The following is a 21,592-nucleotide window of genomic DNA, read 5'->3' as shown; positions in this document are numbered from 1 at the left end:
ATCTAGAACCAGAAGTACCATATGACCCAGCCATCCCATTACTGGGTATATACCCAAAGGATTATAAATCATGCTGCTATAAAGACACATGCACATGTATGTTCATTGCGGCACTATTCACAATAGCAAAGACTTGGAATCAACCCAAATGTCCATCAGTGACAGACTGGATTAAGAAAATGTGGCACATATACTCCATGGAATACTATGCAGCCATAAAAAAGGATGAGTTTGTGTCCTTTGTAGGGACATGGATGCAGCTGGAAACCATCATTCTTAGCAAACTATCACAAGAACAGAAAACCAAACACCGCATGTTCTCACTCATAGGTGGGAACTGAACAATGAGATCACTTGGACTCGGGAAGGGGGACATCACACACCAGGGCCTATTATGGGGAGGGGGGGAGGGGGGAGGGATTGCACTGGGAGTTATAGCTGATGTAAATGACGAGTAGTTGGGTGCTGACGAGTTGATGGGTGCAGCACAGCAACATGGCACAAGTATACATATGTAACAAACCTGCACGTTATGCACATGTACCCTAGAACTTAAAGTATAATAATAATAAAAAATAAAAATAAAAAAAGAATAAAAGAAAAGAAAAGAAAAAAAAAGAAAGTAGACAAAGTTCCTCAACGTGGAAAGCTAAGATACGTGGCAAAACCTTGGACCACATCTTGACCTGGGAAGATCATCTGGAACACTTCTGCCGATAACATCACACATGCTCAGAGCTGGAAGGAAATGGCAATTCCCCCAGTTTAGGCCTCTTTTCCTACAGGTAAAAAGCTGAGCTGAGCCCCAGAGAGGTACAACTACTCAACCAGGCCCCTGCCCCACCCCCAGCACAAGGCTTCTACCACTGCCCTGCCCAATGTATCTCCTGCCTATCCAGTTGCCTCTAGGGACTATGTGTGAGTCTTGACCCTCATTTACCCAAATACCAATCACATCACCTGACATTTGAGTCACTGGAGAGCCACATTTCCCACAGGGTCTTGTCTTCTTTCACCAAAACGTATAAATTCCTTGGATAATCCTTGCAGCCCACTCGGGGCACTATGAGAAAACCTACTCATCGTTGTTATTCATTCTCTCACCTGTTATTCATTCCCTCATCTGAATCCACCTGGTAAAGCTGGTAGCCCAGCCTCAGCCTGCTGGAGAGCTTATTCATGCTGAGGCTGAAAGGGAATCCTTCAGAACATGATGTGCCATCTCCTAATGGCCCTCAATTGCTTGTGGGACTCATTTTCTGATGAGGCTGCCTTGCAGGATTTAAATGAGGGCTTAATGAAAATTAACACAGATAATTGTTTGATTTCTCCCTTAACACCATAGCCCCAGGCAACTTTTTTCCTCCTACATATATTTAAAATCCATCTACCCAAAACAGTTATAAAATAATAGAACACCAGAATAATAGAATCCAAAATCACTAAGGCCAGTGTTTTTCCAATGTACGGTTTATGGAACAGTAGTTGCAAAGAACATTAATTGGCTTTACTTAACAGAAGGAGAGGATAGGATCAAGTTAAACACAGCTGAACTGGTTTAATACACCGTGTAGCACCAAGAGATAGATATTTTAAGAAGCATTTTTGGAAAGTATTTGATCAAAGAGTGCTTATGTTCTTAAGAAATTACATTGTAATCCAATGTCCCTTATTACTCAGATGAAGCTGAGTGAGGCCTCCTGACCTCTGGCCCAGAGCTCCTAACCCCAGCCCGGCAGGACAATCAGCTTGGTTTGGGCTGGGTGGGTGTGGAGAAGCCCCCATCGTTTCACACTCATAGGAGAGTTTCCATGGCTACTTCTCCTGGCCAAGATCCTTTTTCTCTGAAGCCAACCTGTCTCCCCGTCCCTAAACATAAAGCCATATGTGGTAGAGTTAAGTGCCTGGGGACCGCTTGGCAAGCAACAAGTTCAGAGGTGGCAAGTGTCCAATTTGCTCATCTGACCTATTTCCAAGAAATTCTTAATTGCTAGGCATGGCACTGCAGATGGATTCCCTGACATTTAAGTGGCCTGCCAGCAGCTACCATGACTGCCCAAGACATGCCCATGGGCACCCTCCCCTCCCTGAGGCCTCGCGCTGTGAGTGCAGTGGAGAAAGCATGAGTTAGAGACTTGTCTGAGAACCATCCTGGGGACCAGCTTTTATCCACCACAGTGGGGCGGGGCTTGATTTTCTCACCCTCTTCCGACTGTTGATTAAAGGTGCTAACTGAAACTGATTTAACATCGTGCAATTACATTTAGGCAAAATTAAATGATGCTAAATCCATTAAGAATAGCCAACATCATAGGTAGCAGATTAGTTTTATGGGCCCATATTGCTAAATTCAAGAAACAAATTGCCTTTGGTGTCCATGCAATTGAATGCTGTTGCATCTCCAAGGTAACCCTGGCAGTCATGGAGCACATTCTCATGCTTTAATTAAAAATAAAAACTACTGAGCAGAAGGCACACTGCTTATGGAAAGACAGCCTTTCCAATAGGAGGCCCATCCTATGTGCCCGAGGAATAAACCACAATCAGTGGGGCTCTCAGTAGCAACTACTTAACGATGCATTTCTCAAGCACACATTCTGTGCCTGGCACTGTGAGGGCACCAACGGGGCCCACCAGGCAAGCAGAGGGCAGTCTTCTCCCCAAGGATTTGCAGTCCAGCCAAGGAAGCCGGGCTGGCAGGAGTGAAGGGGACTGAACACTGCCTGGGCCCTGTCCCACCTTTGCCATTGTCATTCTGACCTCAGAGAAAGAGGTTCCCCTCTCTGGGCTTTATTTTTTCCTCCCCTGTACAGCAAGAGGGAAGCTCTTAAGGTTCACTCTGGCTATAACAAGGCTGATACTAGACAAAGACTCTCTCACCATGAGCTCTGTGCTAAAACCTTTCCACACAGAGCTTTCTGGGATCTTCACTCCAGCACTGAGGCAGGTGGTCATCCACACTTTACAGAGGAGGAAACACAGAGGTTAGCACACTTGCCCTAAGTCACACATCCAGGAAGAAGAATCAGGATGTGAACCTTGGCCATCTCGACTTAGAGTCCTTGCTGTCCACTAGTTATCTGTAGAGCTCTGATTGCAAAACAATGGAAGATCAGCCTAGACCACAAACCTGCACTCAAATGCCTTCTGGAATTTCCTGCCACCTAGCAGAGAAAGGGCTGCCACATCAGGCAGCATCCAAACCTCAACCTCTCAGGCCTCCTCCCTCCCGCCCTCACCCCGCCCCTTTACCATCTGCATCCTCCATCCATGCCTTCCTAAGAGGCCCTGATGTTCCCACCCTCATACCACCTCCATATAAACACTCAGTGGGAACTAGAGGGACAACAGTGAGCCCAACAGATACAGTCCTAATAAACACTCACTTCCCTTCTCACCTGAACGTTCTCCGGAGGCTGGGTGTGGAGGATCAACCGTAAGATCAGAGACACTTCACTTACAGGCTCAAGCCTTAATTTTGCTGGTCTCACCCCCCAATGCAGGTAGGAGCCCAGGGACTCCCCAGCCCTGGTTCTCATGCTAATCACCAGCCTCACTAAGATCTCAGAGTTGCCCATCCACTCTTACTCTCCTGTGTGCCACCTCTGAGGCCTGGAGAGCCTCAGTCATCCATCCATCTGCTTCTTGGGTGCCTGGTGAGTGCTGAGCACCACAGTAGATGCTGGTGATCGAATAAAGAGTGAGAACTGACTCTACGCTCTCAGAGTTTGGAGTGTCACAAAGGAGAAAAGTAGGCAGCAAGTAATCCACACACACACACACACACACACAATGCTCAGCCCCACAGAGGGGAGGTAAGAACCCATGAAACAAGAAGTGACCTGTGAAGGGCCTGGGGAGGAACAGGGTGCTGGGTGGGCTGGAGGTCCACAAACCACAGGGCACATCTGTCACCTTTCCTGCATCTTACCAGCCTCAGCCAGGCATTGGTCACTGCAGGTGTTCCCCATCTCACCCGTCCCTGACACAGAATACAGCTGCCCTAAGGAACCACGGGACACTGAGCTGTGTGCATGGGGAGGCACAGATGCTCTATGCCTTTCTCATCAGGGGAAAGACATTGGGACAATACATCACTGGCCCTAACGACTCAGATTATGGGAGGGTTTGTCCTGCACTGGAGGCTCCTCCACCACTCCCTGGGCCACAGGTCCTCATCTGCACATGACAGTCCTTCCCATGGCATCACTGCTGCCAACTCTGCTGCACCACGCCCTCCTTCCCCCTAAGGTGAGCACCCACACAGGTACATAAGCAGCAGATATCCAAAACAGCTCCAGGGCACCTAACACTACCAGCACCAACACCTCCTCCTTTTCCACTGGGCCGGACAGGGGAGCTTCAAGGCTCTCACAAGGCTGCAGAGTCCATGCCAGGGATGGCAGCAGGCCGGACAGGCCCAGGGGTCCTCTCAAACCCTAGATCATCCCCCATGGATTGTGTATCTTTCCATGGACGATACACAATGAGCTCTACTGAATCCCAGCTACAGTTCAGGTCTTCCTCTCCCTGAAGACAGGGCCAGTTTGAATTTCCCATAACCCCCAACTTTAGACAAACAGAAGGAGGTTAATTTACATCCACTCAGTTGAATAAGCATCAGCTTGTGAGCACCATGGACACATGCCCTCAGGTGGTGTTGTCTTTTGTATTTTTCCAGTATCTGGTTATTTAAATTCCAAGTACCTGGAAGCAAGAATCATACTTTGCACCTCCCCAGGACCTGGCCATAAATAGGCACAAGAGGTATAGAATAAACCGTTGCAGATTCACCTATTCAAGGTCAGCATACCAGCTTTAGCTTTTCCCAACACCATTAAATTCCAGAGGGCACAACAATTGCTGTGGGTGCCACTTCCCTGGTGCTTACTCCATCACCCGTCCATCCACTTAGACATGTATCTACCACATATCAGTACTACATTGGGCATCAGGAAAATAACCTTCATTGTGAGCCTTCACAGAGCACCTGACAGCTTGCAGTACTTTTACATGGATGTCTCACTTAACAGCCCGCCTTGTGCTGTCAGAATCTTGGGAAGGGTTGCCACCTGCCTTGTTCACCCAATTAGACTATAAGCCCCTTTGAAGCATCAGGTACGGTGCCCTGTGCCCTTTCATCTCCTTGCAGCAGGGACCTCAGTCTGGCGCTCAGAAAGTACTCAATGGATTGACAACATGTAGAATTCTGTGTACTTCAGGGCACTTGGGAAGTCAACCCAACAAAAAGAATTTATCAAATAGCCACTACATTCCCTGCCCTCGGCAATAGAAACTTGATGGCAGCTGATTTTTAAAGGGTTGGCTCTTTTAAAAAATTATCAGCAAGTGAACAGAAACCATTACTGTTAAGAATAAATAACCTATGAGTGTTCTCTAACTGTAAAGACACATTTCAGTCATATCAAGCTGTAAGAACAGGGTAAATTGCGTACATTTTATCTCCAGTGTTGGTGTGCAACTTACTGATATACTACAGGAATCACCATCACGCTCAGCCTGAATCTCCACACTTCCAAGGTGCAAGATAGAAGCAATTATCTTAAAAATGCTTATCTGATGGGACTCTCTCACTCCTGGAAATAAAAAAAAAAATGAATGAATGACACTCAATATCCATGGTCGGATGGAAAGGACATTTTACCCTTTCTAAGGACTTTTTTTTTTTTTTTAAATAAAGTTTGATTTTTCCTTTCTGGCCTGATGACTACTAAAATGATCCTAGCTCCTCACCAAGTAATTACCACTCACAGTAACAGCTCAGAGGGCAAAGGGGCTCCTCGGACTAAAAAGAAGATATCCTCACTATGATTGTCCTGACCAAACCAGATGGGTCATGCTGCCATTTTAACTTCTCAAAGAGTAAAACAGAGGCAACAATCCTGCAGGCTCATTTTGGGCTTCATTTCAACCAAACACTTTATGGATGTTTTTATGAGTTTAATAAGGATGGTCATTTATCTGCAATCATTTTTTCCCCAACATAATATCCTGTAAACATCTGTGACACACATCCCCAGTGCCAATGAGGGAAGAAGAGGAGAAACTTCTCTTGGGATTGCTGTTCTGGGGCTGGATGGCCAGCTGGCCCCTGGCCATCCCCAGATGGGAGCAGCTGTTCGCCACACTATATGCACTGTCATAGGCAGGTACCACTGACCCCAGAACCACTGTGACAGCAATCACCTGTTGTCAGATTTGTTATTTACCTATATGAATCATCAAAGGCATGGATAATCTCTTAATTTGTATTCAGCTTGCAAGGCATTGGCATTTTTACAAAATGATTCAGACTCATTTTTAAAAGACTACAGAACAATAGAATGAATATCAGTAAACCTACCACTTAGTTTAAGAAATACAGCTGCTCTCCCCATTCCTTCCAGCTGCAGTTATTTTTTAAGGCAATATTTTATTCAGGCTAAAAAAAAGTCAATAACGCCTGTGAAAATGGGAGGCACAGATATGTCATGCTAGGATTAAAACATTTCCCCAGATAATCTACAAAGTGGACAACCCAAGGAAAATTAATTCTAGGCTTTCATGTTAGATGGCCACTACGATGTAAGCATCATATATTTACTTTTTTGTTTTTATTATGTAAAATTTCAAAACATACAAAGAATAACAAAGTAAATAATATAATGAATCCCTGTTCTTGCTTCATCATTAGGTCCCCAGGGCCTGGAACTGCCTGGAATATAGCAGATGCTCGGAAACATGGCAGAATGACTGGACTAATGGCTGCTACACAGCCTGCAAGAACTTGCAGCTATCAAAACATATGCATTATTCAAATATGTGGTGTTAGCTTAAAAATCACCCCAAAAAACACCAAAGAATTTAAGCATCCATCTTGGTTCAGCATAACTGAATACACCTGGTTAAAGCCAGAGGCTGGTATTCAGGACAAGATAGGAAGCTAGACGCTTATGCACCCTTGTAGGCGGTAAAGCACTGGGATATTTTGTCTGAGCTTAGAGTATCTTGCTCTTAAGTCAAGTCCCATTGAAGCTACTAGACAGGAGCTGGGTGCTGGGACCATCACAGAACAAGATGGATATATTTCCTAGACAGTAGCTTTTCTACTTCATTTATCTATGTTTTTGAGACAGGGTCTTGCTTTGTTGCCCAGGCTAGAGTCCAGTGGTACAGTCACTGGTCACTGCAGCCTCAAACTCCTGGGCTCAAGCAGTCCTCCCACCTCAGCCTCTTGAGTAGCTGGGACAGGTGTGCACCAACATTGCCAACTAATTTTTTTTTTTTTTTTTTTTGTAGAGACATGGTTTTCCATGTTGCCCAGAACTCCTGGGTTCAAGGAATCCTCCTGCTTCAGCCTCACAAGGTGTTGGGATTACAGGCATGAGCCATTGCACCTGGCCTACCTCGTTTACTCTTGAGAACCAGTGATCTGTCAATTTCCCAAGGCCTAACCCCGCTGTCATGGTAGGAATGTGAGTGGTAGATACAGAACGAATACTGAATCCTAACAATTGTTAGGATCCTCGCACTACACTGATGAGAAAATTATTTCACGCTGTGGGATTCTTTGAACAAGTGGTACCTCACACTATGGGAAGCAAAAAATCTAAAAGACAAAAATCAATCAATCAATCAAACCTAAGGAGTCAAACGGGTTGGCAAACTATGGCTCACAGCCTGTTTTCATAACTAAAGTTCTATCAGGACACAGTCCTGCCCACTCTCTTACATTCCGTCTATTGCTACTTTCACAAAACAGTGGAGTTGAGTGCATTGCAACAAACCGTATGGCCCAAAAACCTAAAAAATTTACTATCTTGTCCTTTAAGTTTGCTAATCCCTGCAATGAAAAAAGGGACATGTTCATTAAAGAATAGAGAAGACGAGCAGATCACGAGGTCAGGAGATCGAGACCATCCTGGCGAACACGGTGAAACCCCGTCTCTACTAAAAAAATAAAAAAAGTAGCTGGATGAGGTGGTGGGCGCCTGTAGTCCCAGCTACTCGGGAGGCTGAGGCAGGAGAACGGCGTAAACCCGGGAGGTGGAGCTTGCAGTGAGCCGAGATCGCACCACTGCACTCCAGTCTGGGCAACAGAGCGAGACTCTGTCTCCACACACACACACAAAAAGAATAGAGAAGAAAGTCTTATTACAATAATTAGTTTTACAAAAGCAATTTGCTTTGAGCATTAAAGTATCCAGTCTCCTTAGAGCCTTGGAGGGAGCAATCCTCTCCTTATATCAGCTTGTGCCCACCGACCACACCAGCACTACAAGGGCAGCTGCCAGAGGCCTTCTCCTTTCTCCTGTAAGTTCAGAGAAGAATGTATCCTGCACACTGTCAATTCTGCTCCAAACTTGCTCCCCAACTCTGGAGACTAAGATAGGCACGCAGTGCTGGGAAAGTCAGGGATGCCAGTTATCAACTTATCTCTCAGCTTCAAAGCATCTCTTCTTTGCTCTATCAAACTGGAACCGGACCCTGTAAACATTTCTCCTTTGCCTACTAGTAGAATGTCAAGCTTGCTCAATAGAGGGCATTTCAGCAATCTGAAAGGCAGCAGCACAGGAAGACAATTCCTTTTCTGGTTCTGGTCCTCCATAGTTATCATGATTTATCAGGGTGTCCAGAAACCTCCAGGTGAGCTCCAGCTCTCTGTCCTCAGGCCTGTCTCCCCATCAGCAGTGGCTTCTGAGCAGTTCTGGCACCCTACACCTTGGGGCACCTGCAGCCTGCTTGTACAAACCAGTTCTGGCCTGCATCCTATGGGCAAGTTTCTTCATCACATCCTCTCAAAGTGAACTAAAGCTCTGCTGGGGTGGAGGCCTCTCCTATCTTTATTGGCTATTCTCCCCTACTCCACCACCACCCCCAGGGGTAGTAGCTGTTCTTTTGCACCTGCTACTTCTGGACCTTCTATACAATCCTCATTCATCTTTTTTGTAGTCAATCACCCGCTACTGCTGTAGTTAACAATTGTTTATATTAATTTTTCTATTTTGGAATAGCCAGTGTGGTTTGTGTCTCCTGATAGTTCATGGGTATAAAAGACAAACCCTATCTATGTACCAGTTTCCCAGAGAACTGACTGGCTCTGGGAGCATGGTAAGTAAGGGTCTGGTTGCCTCCCCATAGAGAGGTTAGAGTGTGCCCTGTTTGGCCATGTTTTATTTGGACATTGGCTAGAACTTCCCTGACCTCCAAAGAATCTAACATGCTGCTCTGGGTTAGTCACGTGGCTCAGAAGCCAAACGTTGTATCTCTTTCAGAGAAGGGGCTGGGGAAGACACAAGCGCCATCCTGAGCCACTTGGGGTTTCAGGCTGACTTCTCAAGCTTTCCTTTTTCTGGCTGCAGGTCCCAGGAATTTAACACTTCAAATTCCCAACTGAGAAAGGCTTACCTTCTACTTTAGCGCTTCTCCCCCAAAAGTGGCAGGGGAGCATGGCAATTTCCTCCAGTCCTACTGTCCCCTTCTGCCCCTGAAGGACAGAGAACTTGTTTGAAGGATTCCAATGCTAAAGCTCTATATGGAAACAGAGCTGACAGAATTAACGCTGTATGTGTGATGCAGCTGCCAGACCTTCACAGCCTGCTTCCAACTCTGATTTCATGCTGCGGTGCACAGGTGCACTGGGTGAACGCAACGTTGTGTTCTTCCTGCTAGAGCACACTGAACCCAGACCACAGCATGAGAAGACATGGCTATACTCGCTTTACCTCCATTGGTTCCAACAGCCTGCACAAGTGGAAAGGGATACTGTACAGTACCTGGGAGAGGGACTCTCATAACCTTATTTTTTAAAAAGGCAATGAAGCTCCAAATTTTAAGTTCTAGAGCCTGAGGGTTGGGATGGGTAAGAGAGTAAGATGATATTCACTAGGGGCAAGAAGGCATCTCCCATTAGCTCCTGCAGGTTGCTGGCAAGCACCGTGGGACATCACCTTGCATTCTACCCTCCGTGCCATCAGCCCTTGGGGCCTGCTTCCCCAACTCAGAAGCTCCTTACCAAGGAGTGTGAAGGCTTGTCGAGTCTTCTCAAAGTCCTCAGCATCGTCCACACCCTCGATGGAAGTGTCTCCTCCCTGCGATGTATAGAAAAAGTCCTCCGCGCTTGCTGTTGGGGGCGAGGAAATAAGGCATGAGGCACTGGAGGACACTTCATCCCACAGATCATGGCACATGAAGATTCTATTCTGTTAGCATGCTATCCCAGACCAAATGTTAGGCCCAGCTGGATGTGAAACTCTTTAAAATAGTCTTTATCCACAATGGCAAATGGGAGAGAAAACTGAATAGTACAAGAAAAATTATAGGACACTGACAGAAATGTGCTGCTTTATGTAAAATTGGCATGGGAAACATATGTTAACACAAAAGGCATATACGTCACAGACAGTTCCATTTAATAGGATTCATCACAGATTCGTTGTTTTTAAAAAGATCTGATAAAAGTAAAATGTATTCCCATCCTAGAAACAGACTTCCATGACTTACATAATCTCAGTCTGACAAGCTCATTTGACAAATGAGGATATGTGCCCGAGGTGCCAGTTTTTTTGTTCATTTGTTTTACAAAGTTGGGCACACCTGAACTCTCTGGGTACATGCACAAATGCAGGTTGATACCCTTACATGTTTGCTCTCATCCCCCAGCTTAATTCTTCTTCAGTCAGGTCTCTGGGAAGAGCCTAGGGGACAGCTGGTAAAGAGGGGCCCAGATGGTGTCTTAAAATTCAGAGCCAAGCTTAGAAGAGGACACAAATGCAACAAGCCCTGGGTAGTATCTGCCCTACAGAGAGGATGGCAGAATTAGCTCTTAGGAGGAAGCAGGGCTTATAAGTGAGCATTTAAGGCCACAGTTGCATGTAATCAAAGTTACCCTTAAAAATTACTTAAATCTTTCACAAGATAGAGTATCTTGTGTGGTGATCCTGCCTGGTACTATCCTGCCTGGCACTTCACGTTCTAAGTGTATAACGTTTGGTTTTGACAGGATGTCAAAAGGAGACACTGGCCGATTTCCCTCTTCCCTGAAAACCCTAAATTCTTTTCCCTGGACCTGAGCATGCAGGGCTGAAACACATGAGTTAAAGGTGCTGAGGTGCAGCTTCACCGCAGCTCCCACTGCTCCTTCAACACCTGTCCTTCCAATTTGATCCCAAGAATTTCTGAAGTCTCTTTCCTTTCCCCATCCTGATTGCCACTGCCTTTCAGCTCCATTGTCAGAACTGTTGAAAAAGACACTACTCCAGTCTCTCTGCTTCTGCACCTGTCCCTTTAAATCCACCCCAAAATGCTAGTAAGTCTGATCATATCACCCCTATCTGCTTAAAAAGCCCTTTGAGAGGTCCCACTGCTCACAAAGCCAAGGTCAATACCCTAGGACAGCCCCTGGCCCTTTTGTGAAGTGGCCACCGCATACCTCCAGACTCATGGCTTATTCCTTCCCCATCTCTATGTTCCAGATATGCCAGTTTCCTTATTATCATGCATCAGCTCTCCCCTCTGTCCATGCTTTCAATGGTCTCTGCCTTCGTCTCCTCCCTCACCTCTTCCCATTTCCCACTTTGCATCCTATGCTCCAAGCCATACTGAGCTTTGCCCATTCCTCCAGTCCATTATGCATACATGACCAGGCCCAGCCAAGGAGAGAGAGAACTCAACCCTAGACCCCAGTCTGACGACACAACCTGAACTATAACCACCAGGTGACCCTACCCACAGGCACAAATAATCAGAACATCAGTTGTACTCTATGAGTGAAGGTTTCCTGGAGGAGTAACAAATTCTGAGGACCAGTGGCCAAGGTACTTGAACGGAGAGAGGAAGGACTCCAACTCACTCACAGCCTCAGCAGAAGCACATATTAATGAGGAAAACCACATCCGATCTTTGCAGAAGATAGCATTTTAGCTCTTTCTTACCTAAGCATGCAGAAAGCACCAGCACAGAGCAATACAACAGTTTCAAAGGCTTAATAAAAGTGCCAACTATTTTTTCCCTTTACACGCACCTTTCAAAGTATCTCATTTGATTATTTTTACAGTGTCCACCTGAGGAAGACTGTCTATATTATTTACTCCCATTTTTCAGAAAGACAAACTGAGTAACCTGGGGTTTAAGGGGTGCCCAGGGTCACCCACGGTTTGGTCAGGCCTGGGAGTTCATTACTTGATTACCCTATTGTAGAAAAATGATGATTTATCTATGGCATCTCATGATTTTGCCACAAATACAAACTAACTCATCATCGAGTGTCAGCCAAACACATCAGAAAGAGTCACCTGAGACTCCAAAGGAGGATACTATACTTCCATATTGGAGGGAAGGCATTTTCAGCATCTTTCCAAAACCTTTCATTGTCAACAGCCAAGGCCCTACTGCCTGATGTTGCTATGAATCAGACAGACACCCCACCTTCCCAGGTCCCAGTTCCCAAACTCAGGCCCAGCTGGGCAACTTCCTCAGGCTGAGGCTTGTCACTGCAGGGGCCACCTGGGTCAGTTACAGCATTTTCTACTAAATGATGTGAAACCAATCAAAATGATCATCTTTCCATATGCGTTAAGGTCTGCAATCAACCCAGTCACATCACTCTCTAGACCCTCTTAATAAGATACATCCAAACAGGACTCAGTCTTCCCCCTACCTGCTTGGCCTTCGTGGATCTCAGCCCTCCTTTCAGGCCCATAAAGCTGAACACGGACTATCCCATCCCAAAGCAACTTCTCTCATCCTCCAGTTTAGGTCTCTCTCTTTACCAAGAATTCCCAAGGAGAAATGTACCACAAACCTCCCGTTAACTAGTTCAACAGGCAGAGACTGGATCAGGCAGTCAACAGAACACAGAGGAGAACGTGAACCCAGTGATTAGAGCACCGGAGCAACAAGGCCATGGTCATGGGCTTGCACATCACCTGGAGAGGCTATGCTCTGACCTATGCAAAGCCAGAGAGGTTGTTTATAAAACTATCCACACAACCATGGAAATGAAAAAGAAGAAAAGGAATTTACTTCTTATCCCCCAAAGGCTGTATTTAAGGGAAAATGGGCCCATTACAACTGGATGTACCACCAGAAATTGGTGTATATGGAACACAGAGATGGGGAGGAAATAAGCGGTGAGTGGAAGGTAGGGGGCAGCTACTTCACAAAAGGGCCAGGAGGTTATTCTAGGGTATTGACTTTGGCCTGTATGGTTTTTACCGTCATTTATTCACACCTTAACAAATTATTCATTGAACTTAAAAAAAAATTTCTCGAGGTTATTTTAAATGCAATAGCCCACCAACAATGGGGCAGAAGAAGAATGCGGACAACTGGATGCAAATCTGCACCCTCCATTGTCAGACACATGCACAAAATTTACGCCAAGCCAAGGGGTCTTGCAGAGACTTGTGTGCATTTGATTTGCATGTTTTGGGTTAAGAAGAGAAGGAGGATACGAAGCAGGTCCAAATATTCACTTAGAGCCCTTGGCTAGTCCATGTATTTGCTGTTTTCAGTTACTCAACCAGGGTTATCAGTGAACCTAAATGCCAAGCTTCAGGGCCCACAGCCAATCCACCCATGAGGCCGAGGACAGCCTGACACCAGAGCACAGGCACTTATCAAAGGCTCTTGTTTCACTCCAAAATATTCTCAGATGGCACATGAAAGTGAGAGAGTGGGAAAAAAAAACTGATCAAACTGGGTAGCTTTCAAGCACTGCAGCCTGGGGGACCCATGCACCTTGCAGAGGCAGGGAATAAGGGGAAATCACGTTTAACCTCAATATGACTCATGTAACTGAAAAAGAAATTTAGGAGGATTTCTTCCCCATTACACCTTAGAATTATAATTGGGACAAGTGATCCAGATCATCCAGATGGGTCTTGCCAGTATTTGTTAATTCTCTATAAAACTGACCTGAGGGAAAACATTCATCTCCTGCAAGTTGGCCCTGAAAAGCCCTGCGAGGCCTATGTTCTGCTCTGGGAAGGAAAGAGGAGAATGGCAGTGGCCCCTAACGTGGATGCATACCTGGCTGCATGAGACTGACAGCCACCTTCAGCGCCACAGGCTCCAGCTCAGGACAGTGTGCAAAGAGTGCTCAGCACCTGTTCTGCATAGCAGGGAACACACACTCCGTGTCCTCAAGGATTTTATCATGTTTATCATGTTCCTGGGAAAATCAGACTTGCAAGCACTGACCAGCTAGAGAATAGGACAAAACTAGCAATGGACGTCAGCCAGAGTTTTCTCCCTGGGGTCCCAATTTAAATATTACTTCCCAGGGGGAGCCTCCCAGCCCTCCTCTGCTTCCTTCAGCACAGCCCTTAGCACTCTATATCATAATGGACATGCTAAGCAGGGTAGGACCTACAACTGTTTTGCTCAATGCTGCATCCCTGGGGCCTAACATGGCCTGAAGAGTGTTTGATGAACAAATGAAAGAATTATTGCTAAGTTGCATGGTACAAGCATTGAAGATACAGGGATTCATAAGCAAGTAAGAGTTATGAGGGCAGACTTGTGCTGAAACCACTTGATGGATTTCAGCTACTGGGAACACAGGTGGGTCTGGTGCTGGACCCTTACGATGGCCAGGACTTGGATCACGAACAGCCAAGCCTCAGAAGTCTGTTTCTTGCACAGCTGCACAAAGACCAACTACCCTGTTTAGACACCCAGATCTTCATACCATCTGCTAGTATTAGACTTCCCCACATGCCCCCAAAACACAGACAGCAGGACGGGGACAGGAAGTGTGGCAGACGCCAAGACGCTGCTGGACCCGAGGCTTGCCCTCTTTACACACACGTGCCTGAAGACTCAGCAGCAAAAATCAGTCGTTACCCCATGAGGCCCCACAGAGAAGGGCCAAAGGCTCCAGACCCAAGCAGAGCTGCTCTGTGGTTTGGAGTCAGGAACTAAAGCCTGCTCACTGCTCTGCTGGCTCCACATCAACAGCCTCAAAGCAAATGAAACTTGCTAACACCCCTCAGGAAGCAGCAGGAGTGGAAACAAAGGGTGGTGCTCATCTGATGGGGATGATGACGAGGTGCCTTATCCCCTCGGCCTCTGTGGAGAGGCACTTCGGGTTGCTCCATCTCTCTCCCTCCAGTGAGGATGTGCTAGAAGCTTCCATGCCAGTCCAGGAGAGATCAGACAGCCTGGCAGTCCAGAGTCTCACGTGCCGAAGCCCCCTCTTTTCTTCTGTGGCCATGCTCTACTGCATCCATATGGCTCTAGAGCCACCCCCACTGTATCCCTGCTTTATCCTTACCCCTTTCTCTTTGCCTCAATCCTTAACTATGAGTTAAAACAGGCTGGTTATGATTATATGATGCATATTACTTTTATATCTAGATTATTATGGCTGGGACACATCTCCAATGATGTTTGAAGTGTAAACATATCTTGCAAAATAATAAAGCATGAAAAGAATTCCATGCCATGCAAAACACTGTTCCACCCTGGCCTCTTATCCTCTCATACACTTTCTGTGCGAAGTGGACTGGGTACAATTAACCCTCTTTTACTAACTGGGCAGTGAAATTTAGGGAGGCCTAAGGGTTATGGCCACATAAGAGGCAAGAGCTGAGACAAGAAGCCATGACGGAGGGCTTTGAGCAGAGTCCCTAACTGTGCACCCGCTGGAGCCGTAGCCCACCCCTGAAGATAGGCATGCACCTGTTGACTTACTTAGCGCAAGCTCTTTAAATTCTGGAAGACCGGCAGCAGCACACAGCTGGTAAAAGATGTGGTAATTCCGCTCGTCATCTGCCTGGAGGAGGAAGAAGTGAAGCAGTTTTAGGGCAGTGACCTCTAAGATCGTTCCCTCTGCCACTGTAATCCCAGGGTGCTCCAGGTGGTGGAGGCTGAGCCCCCCACTCTTCCCAGTGTTTTCCTCCACACCTCTGCCACCTTCAATTCCCACTTCCTGACTTTCTATTCACTTTTATGGGGCCTTCGTCCAACCTGAGGATTTATACCTCTTGACTTATGCAAAAACATGTATACATTTTCTTTTTTCCTTCTATATAGGACATCATTGCTCTTCACGAATGGTGAGTCAATCAACAAATACTTATTCAGTCTTCTGTGCTGCTTGGCTGATGTCCCATAAATTGTCAGTTCCCTTCTGTGAGCTCCCATTCTCCTCTGGGAGGCTCAGAGATAAGTGGAAGCTGTGCTTGCCCATCAGGTCAGGCTGGGCAGACAGGAAAGGCCCATGAGTGAGGCAGGATGTCGGGGGAACACCTGCAGCTGCACTGGCCTTACACTGGTAGTGTGAGTGTGGGGGTGGGGATTCAGGAGGCCTGAGCAAAGAGAGCTAAGGAAGAAGGAAGCTCCAAGGGTGTCCAGGAAAAAGCCATGAGCAACACATCGGACCCATACCCAACCCAGCAAGCTGCTTCCTTGGCTGTGGTGTAAAGCAGGATGGCGGGATTATCAAGCCAACCTGTGAGGTGCAGAGAAAACACAGGCAAAAGCATGGGGAGCTGGTTAAAAAATTCATTAGATGTTTGCTAAGCATCAGCATGGAGATGTCACCAAGAAACAAACAGCTGAGGCGATTGTGAGGTCTCCTTAAAGGCAGCTAAAACATGAGGACCAGGAAGCCATTTTAACCCAAGGGAAGAGTCTGCCACAGACTCAAACCAGGACCTGAACCATCATCTTGGTTCAGTAATAGGAGGGCAAAGGGAGCTGGAGGAGGACTTTTGTCAGTGTTATGAGTTGCACAAACCCCACCAAAGTCAGGGTGGAGGAGGAAAAGGATTACAAAGAGGCAAAGAGTAGCTGGCAGGAGGAAATTAAAGGTAACCAAACAACAGTGAAGAATCAAGTCAGGTGAAAAGTGGGACATCTGGGAATTGAACAATGAGAACACATGGATATAGAGAGGGGAACATCACACACTGGGGCCTGTCATGGGGTGGGGGGTTAGGGGAGGGATAGCATTAGGAGAAATACCTAATGTAGATAATGGGTTGATGGGTGCAGCAAACCACCACGGCACGTGTATACCTATGTAACAAACCTGTACATTCTGCACTTGTATCCCAGAACTTAAAGTATAATTAAAAAAAAAAAAAAAGTGGGACATCCACTTATTTGGAAAGAAAACAAAGTAGGTAGCCAAGTATAATCTATTTTTTTAAATCTACTAAATAAGGAAGTTCTCAGGAAACCTAAAACTCAGACTCTGTATTTATGAAATTCCCCTGGTAAGACTTTAAAATCCATGAGGAAAAGGTCTGTCTTGTCCTTTACTGTATCTTTGGTGTCTAGGACAGGGCTAACACAAAACAGGCATTCAATGTTTGTTGACTGAATCTAAAAACAGTACTGTATAAAGGTTTTTGAGATCTAATCCCTATATCATCTGAATGAACACTTCCTGATAAAAGATAAGAACAAGTACATTCAATTCCAGGCTCACAAAATGAGATTCTCTTTGGGCCCAGGGAGTGCGGCAGGGAGCAGAAGTGAGGTAATTGTCCACGAGAACAACACAAAAGGGCTCAAGTCCTCCCACTCACCTGGAAGACCACTCTGGACTTCTCCAAGAGGTAGGTCCTCATGTTGGCCCCGATGATGTGGTACCTTTTGTCAAAGCCAATCTGGATGTACTTGCCAAAACGGCTGCTGTTGTCATTGCGGGTGGTCTTAGCATTTCCGATGGCCTACACAGACCAGACAAACAAAGGTATGAAAAAAAGGGCTTTCTTGATTTCAGGATTGTATGTTTGTGGCACCATGTGTCCCCTTTCTCTTCCTTACTTACAGAAACCCTCTGTTCTTGGGATGACAATGAGCTGAGCTAAAAAACAAAAGAAAAACTTGAAACAAAAGAAAAACAAAAGAAAAACTTGAAACATCCAGAGGATGGCCAATGAGAGTAATGAGTTCATTGGTAGGCTCTTCAAAGGGGACTACCCAGGTGCAATGGAAGGTGCATCCCACTGTCCCTCCTCTTCCTCCTCCTTTCTTCCCTGGGATGCACATGTGATGGCACCAGCTATAGCAGTTATCTTGGAACCATGAGGAAAAGGCCTAAAGAATCACAGAGACCTTAGCTGTGACATTCTTGAGCCACTAAAACAATGCCAGTGCCTACTAACTCTGAACTTTCTGGAAAAAAACAAACCTTCCTGTGCTTAACACACTTTGATCAGTTCTACATGAGTAGGCAGTCAAATGTCACTTCCAATTGATAAATACCTTCCTAGCAACAGGCCACAAATGGACACTCTCCTTCCCACCTCAGGAAGCCATCATCCCTCTTGGTATTTCTTCTGCAGCATCAGGGTTACAGTTCAAAACACTAGATGATAATTTTTTAAAATGAGTGACTATGGGACTAATTTTATCGTGTGAAGATTTGCTTTCTATAAAACACCATGTTGTCAATGCATTGGTAAAGAATACATTAATATTTAATCCCTTTCACATGCTTACAGTTTTAGGTGGCTGAAACACTTGAAAAACATCTGCTGTAACTTCTCAGTGGTCTAGAAAATTTGAGGCACAAAGAAATTGAAAGAAAAGCCCAAATCCCAACCTACCCCTCAAGTCCTGCCAAGCCCAATCCGAGTGGAAGAACTATTAGTGTCTCCTGACAGCCCAAAACCACGATGCCCTGCAGCCATCTATTATTGACAAGGCTGGCAGAATAGTGAAAAGCAAAAGGTCACAAAGTTGACCTATAACTAATGCTCCTGAAAACATGCCACTGAGTCTTGTTACTGAACAACTGTTCCTGTTACTGAGATGAGTAGAGGGAGGCGCTGAGTTATACAACCACCCACTCACAGAAATCTAGGCCTAGCTCTGCACCAGGAAAGCCACTGAGTCCAGTACTGGCCAGCACTCAGCACCCTCCAAGTATAGAGGATGCCAAGTTCCAAATGGGTCAAACTGTCCCTATTTCTCTCCTGCTGCCATAGCCTTAGCCTACAACATTGTCACCTCTTTCCTGAACAACTTCAGTGGGCTCTCAACGGTCTGCCTGGTCCCACTCCCATCTTCCACCTGCTGTCAATTCTCCACTCAATTGCCACAGTGCCAGGGTGATTCCTCCAGAATGTAAAACTATTATACTCCCTATATAAAATGCTTCAATGGCTTCCACTACCCTCTGAGATAAAACTTTCAAATCCTCAGCATGGGCTTATGTGCTTGGCAGGACCCGATCCATCCCTGCCTCTGCTCTTGCCCTTGGTCCCAGCTTCTAACAATCCTAACTCCCTTTTTCTTTCTCCAAAGGCCTATGCTCTCTCTGCCCTCACCCAAGCTTCCCACATGCAGTTCCCTCTTTTCCCACGGCTCCCTGAATCTAGCTGACTCATCTTCCTTCAGGTCTCAGCATCTATGTCACTTCTTCAGGCAAGCAGGCATTCCCTGATCCCAAGGCTAGGGGAGCACCTCCTGCCATATGCCTTTCCAGGCCCTGCATTTCCCTCTTTTTCCCCTTACCCCATATGCAGTTAACCCTCTGTGCTCACGAGGGCAAAGATTATACATCTGCTTCAGCACAGGTTCTCTAGCACCCAGCACATGGTAAGCACTCAAAAATATTTAAGTGAAAGAGTAAATGAACACGAGTTTCAGTTTTTCTCTTGTGAAATGTAAGTATTGGACTTCTTGTCCTCATAGGTAACTTGCCACTGCAGAGTCCTGCAAACACTAGTTGGAGTCACAATGTACACTTTTTACTTTAGCGTTTAAAGTGTATAAAGCAACCTATACATCACAGACACAGTATATACCTCTGGAAGGAAGTGTAGGGGGAGAAAGTACAACCTTGGTATGTTGGATTGCTCTGAAGGGCATCGTAGTGTTTGGAACGTGTCCAAGGTCAGGGCAAGGCTAGAGCCTGGCCAGCCTGATGTAACTCTCAAGACACTTAATTGGAGGAGTTTATGTCCTCAGCTCCAACCAAAGGGATGGGGACTCACGCTCCTGGCACCCACCAACCTTGTCATCTCAGCAGAGGCCTCAGTGTATCTACTTTCCTTCCACAAAAAGAGTCTCAGGCTTCAAGGCCTCACAGGACAATGGCAGACTGCCAGACTTCAGTAAGACACTTTCTGCTTGGAAAATGGAAAAGGAGGCTATATTTCCTAAAATGTTGGTAAAAAGCATTTCCCACACCTTCAACATAAGCCAGGCTCTGGGCTGGGTCCCTTAAAATCTAAACATTTAATGCTGCCAAGAACCCTACAAGATAGGCATTACTAACTTTCATCACACTTATGGGAAAACTTAGGTTTAGCAAGGTCAAGTCACATGCTCCAGGTCACATGCTAGGAAGTGACAACCCCAAGAGAGAAATTCAGATATACCTGAGTCCAAAGTCTGTGTTCTTTCTACCTACACGGCGTCACAGCACTCCTCCAGATTCTGTCTCCTCCAAACCACTCACCCCAGACAGGAAGTCACCACACATGCAGGCAACTTCTCACAGCTCAAATAGCCAAATCAAATCAAAGGATAAAGAAAGATATTAATCCTCACATCTCTTTTTATGTAAAAGCAGGGAGAAGCCTCTCAGAAGATGCTAGAAAACCAACTCATTACTATGAAACCTAGTAAATAAAGCATTAAACATCTACTTTCCAGTGTGAACTCTATCTCAGGGCAATTAAGTAGTTGGTGAGGGGATGTTTCCCTGCATAGATTTATTCCAGCTAATACATACAGGAGGAGTAACAGAATGAGAGTATCACAGCATTTTGTAACTGCTGATGAATAGATCTAGGCATAATCAATAGCTGCTCATATCACAAAAACACAGCCAGATTTTCTGTGCCTCCTAATGCAAGCCCAAGTACCACATCTTAAGGATTCCTGTTAAAAAAAACAAAACAAACCAAAACAAAACAAAAACTAAAGAAGCCTCTAATTTTTACTATTCCTTTACAGGAAATGAAGTGGACAAAGGTACACGTTAAACAATGTCATACAGATGTAATCAGCAAAGGTCAGTTGGTGGAAAATTCTAAAGGAGAAGTTCATTTCAACAAATAAGTTTCAATTTCAAAATTTTAATTTTTCTAAATTTCTTAATTTCTAAAATAGCAATAAGACCTTTTACCATATCTGAGATCATTCCTTGTGATAGCTTAGGAAAACTTCGCCCGAGGTCTGAAGATCATTGCCAAAAGATTGGCCCTCCTTACTTTACTAGGCTACTTTGCAAAGTGATATAATGGATCTAAAAGTACTGGAACAACCATTCTGAAGGACAATCGGGTATATCTAGTAAAACTGAACATGCATGCACCTAACAAATCAGGAATTCTTCTTGTAGGTGTTACCTAGAGAAATTCTCACATAATTCAAGTGGGCAAGAATGTTCCATTCAGACTATATTTAATAATTAAAAAAGAAATACAAACCAGATGTTCACCAGTAGGGAAAACATAAATAAAATGTGGTATATTCACATAATCAGATGCTATAAAGCTGTTAAAAGTAATAAACTAGAGCACAGCTCATGGATTAATAAAAAAATGTAAAGTGAAAAGTTGCAAAATGATTGATGGACTATGATACCAAGTACATATGGTATAACAATCTTTTTGATGCA

General features: G+C 45.4%; 1 protein-coding gene across 3 annotated transcripts in view; it reads right to left on the bottom strand.

The window, feature by feature from the left end:
• Positions 1–21,592, bottom strand: part of MYO5B (myosin VB) — a 393,467-nt gene that overhangs the window by 160,339 nt on the left and 211,536 nt on the right. For all 3 annotated transcript variants that reach the window (XM_050767677.1, XM_050767678.1, XM_050767680.1), the window contains exons 6-9: positions 17,541–17,684; positions 15,697–15,778; positions 10,016–10,123; positions 5,488–5,597 (exon numbers count right to left, since the gene is read on the bottom strand). In XM_050767677.1, coding sequence (XP_050623634.1) covers positions 5,488–5,597; positions 10,016–10,123; positions 15,697–15,778; positions 17,541–17,684 — 444 coding nt within the window. The remainder of the gene's footprint in view (positions 1–5,487; positions 5,598–10,015; positions 10,124–15,696; positions 15,779–17,540; positions 17,685–21,592) is intronic.

The sequence above is a fragment of the Macaca thibetana genome, chromosome 18, assembly GCF_024542745.1.
Source record: "Macaca thibetana thibetana isolate TM-01 chromosome 18, ASM2454274v1, whole genome shotgun sequence".
Taxonomy (NCBI): domain Eukaryota; kingdom Metazoa; phylum Chordata; class Mammalia; order Primates; family Cercopithecidae; genus Macaca; species Macaca thibetana.
This window is presented reverse-complemented; position numbering and strand designations above follow the sequence as displayed.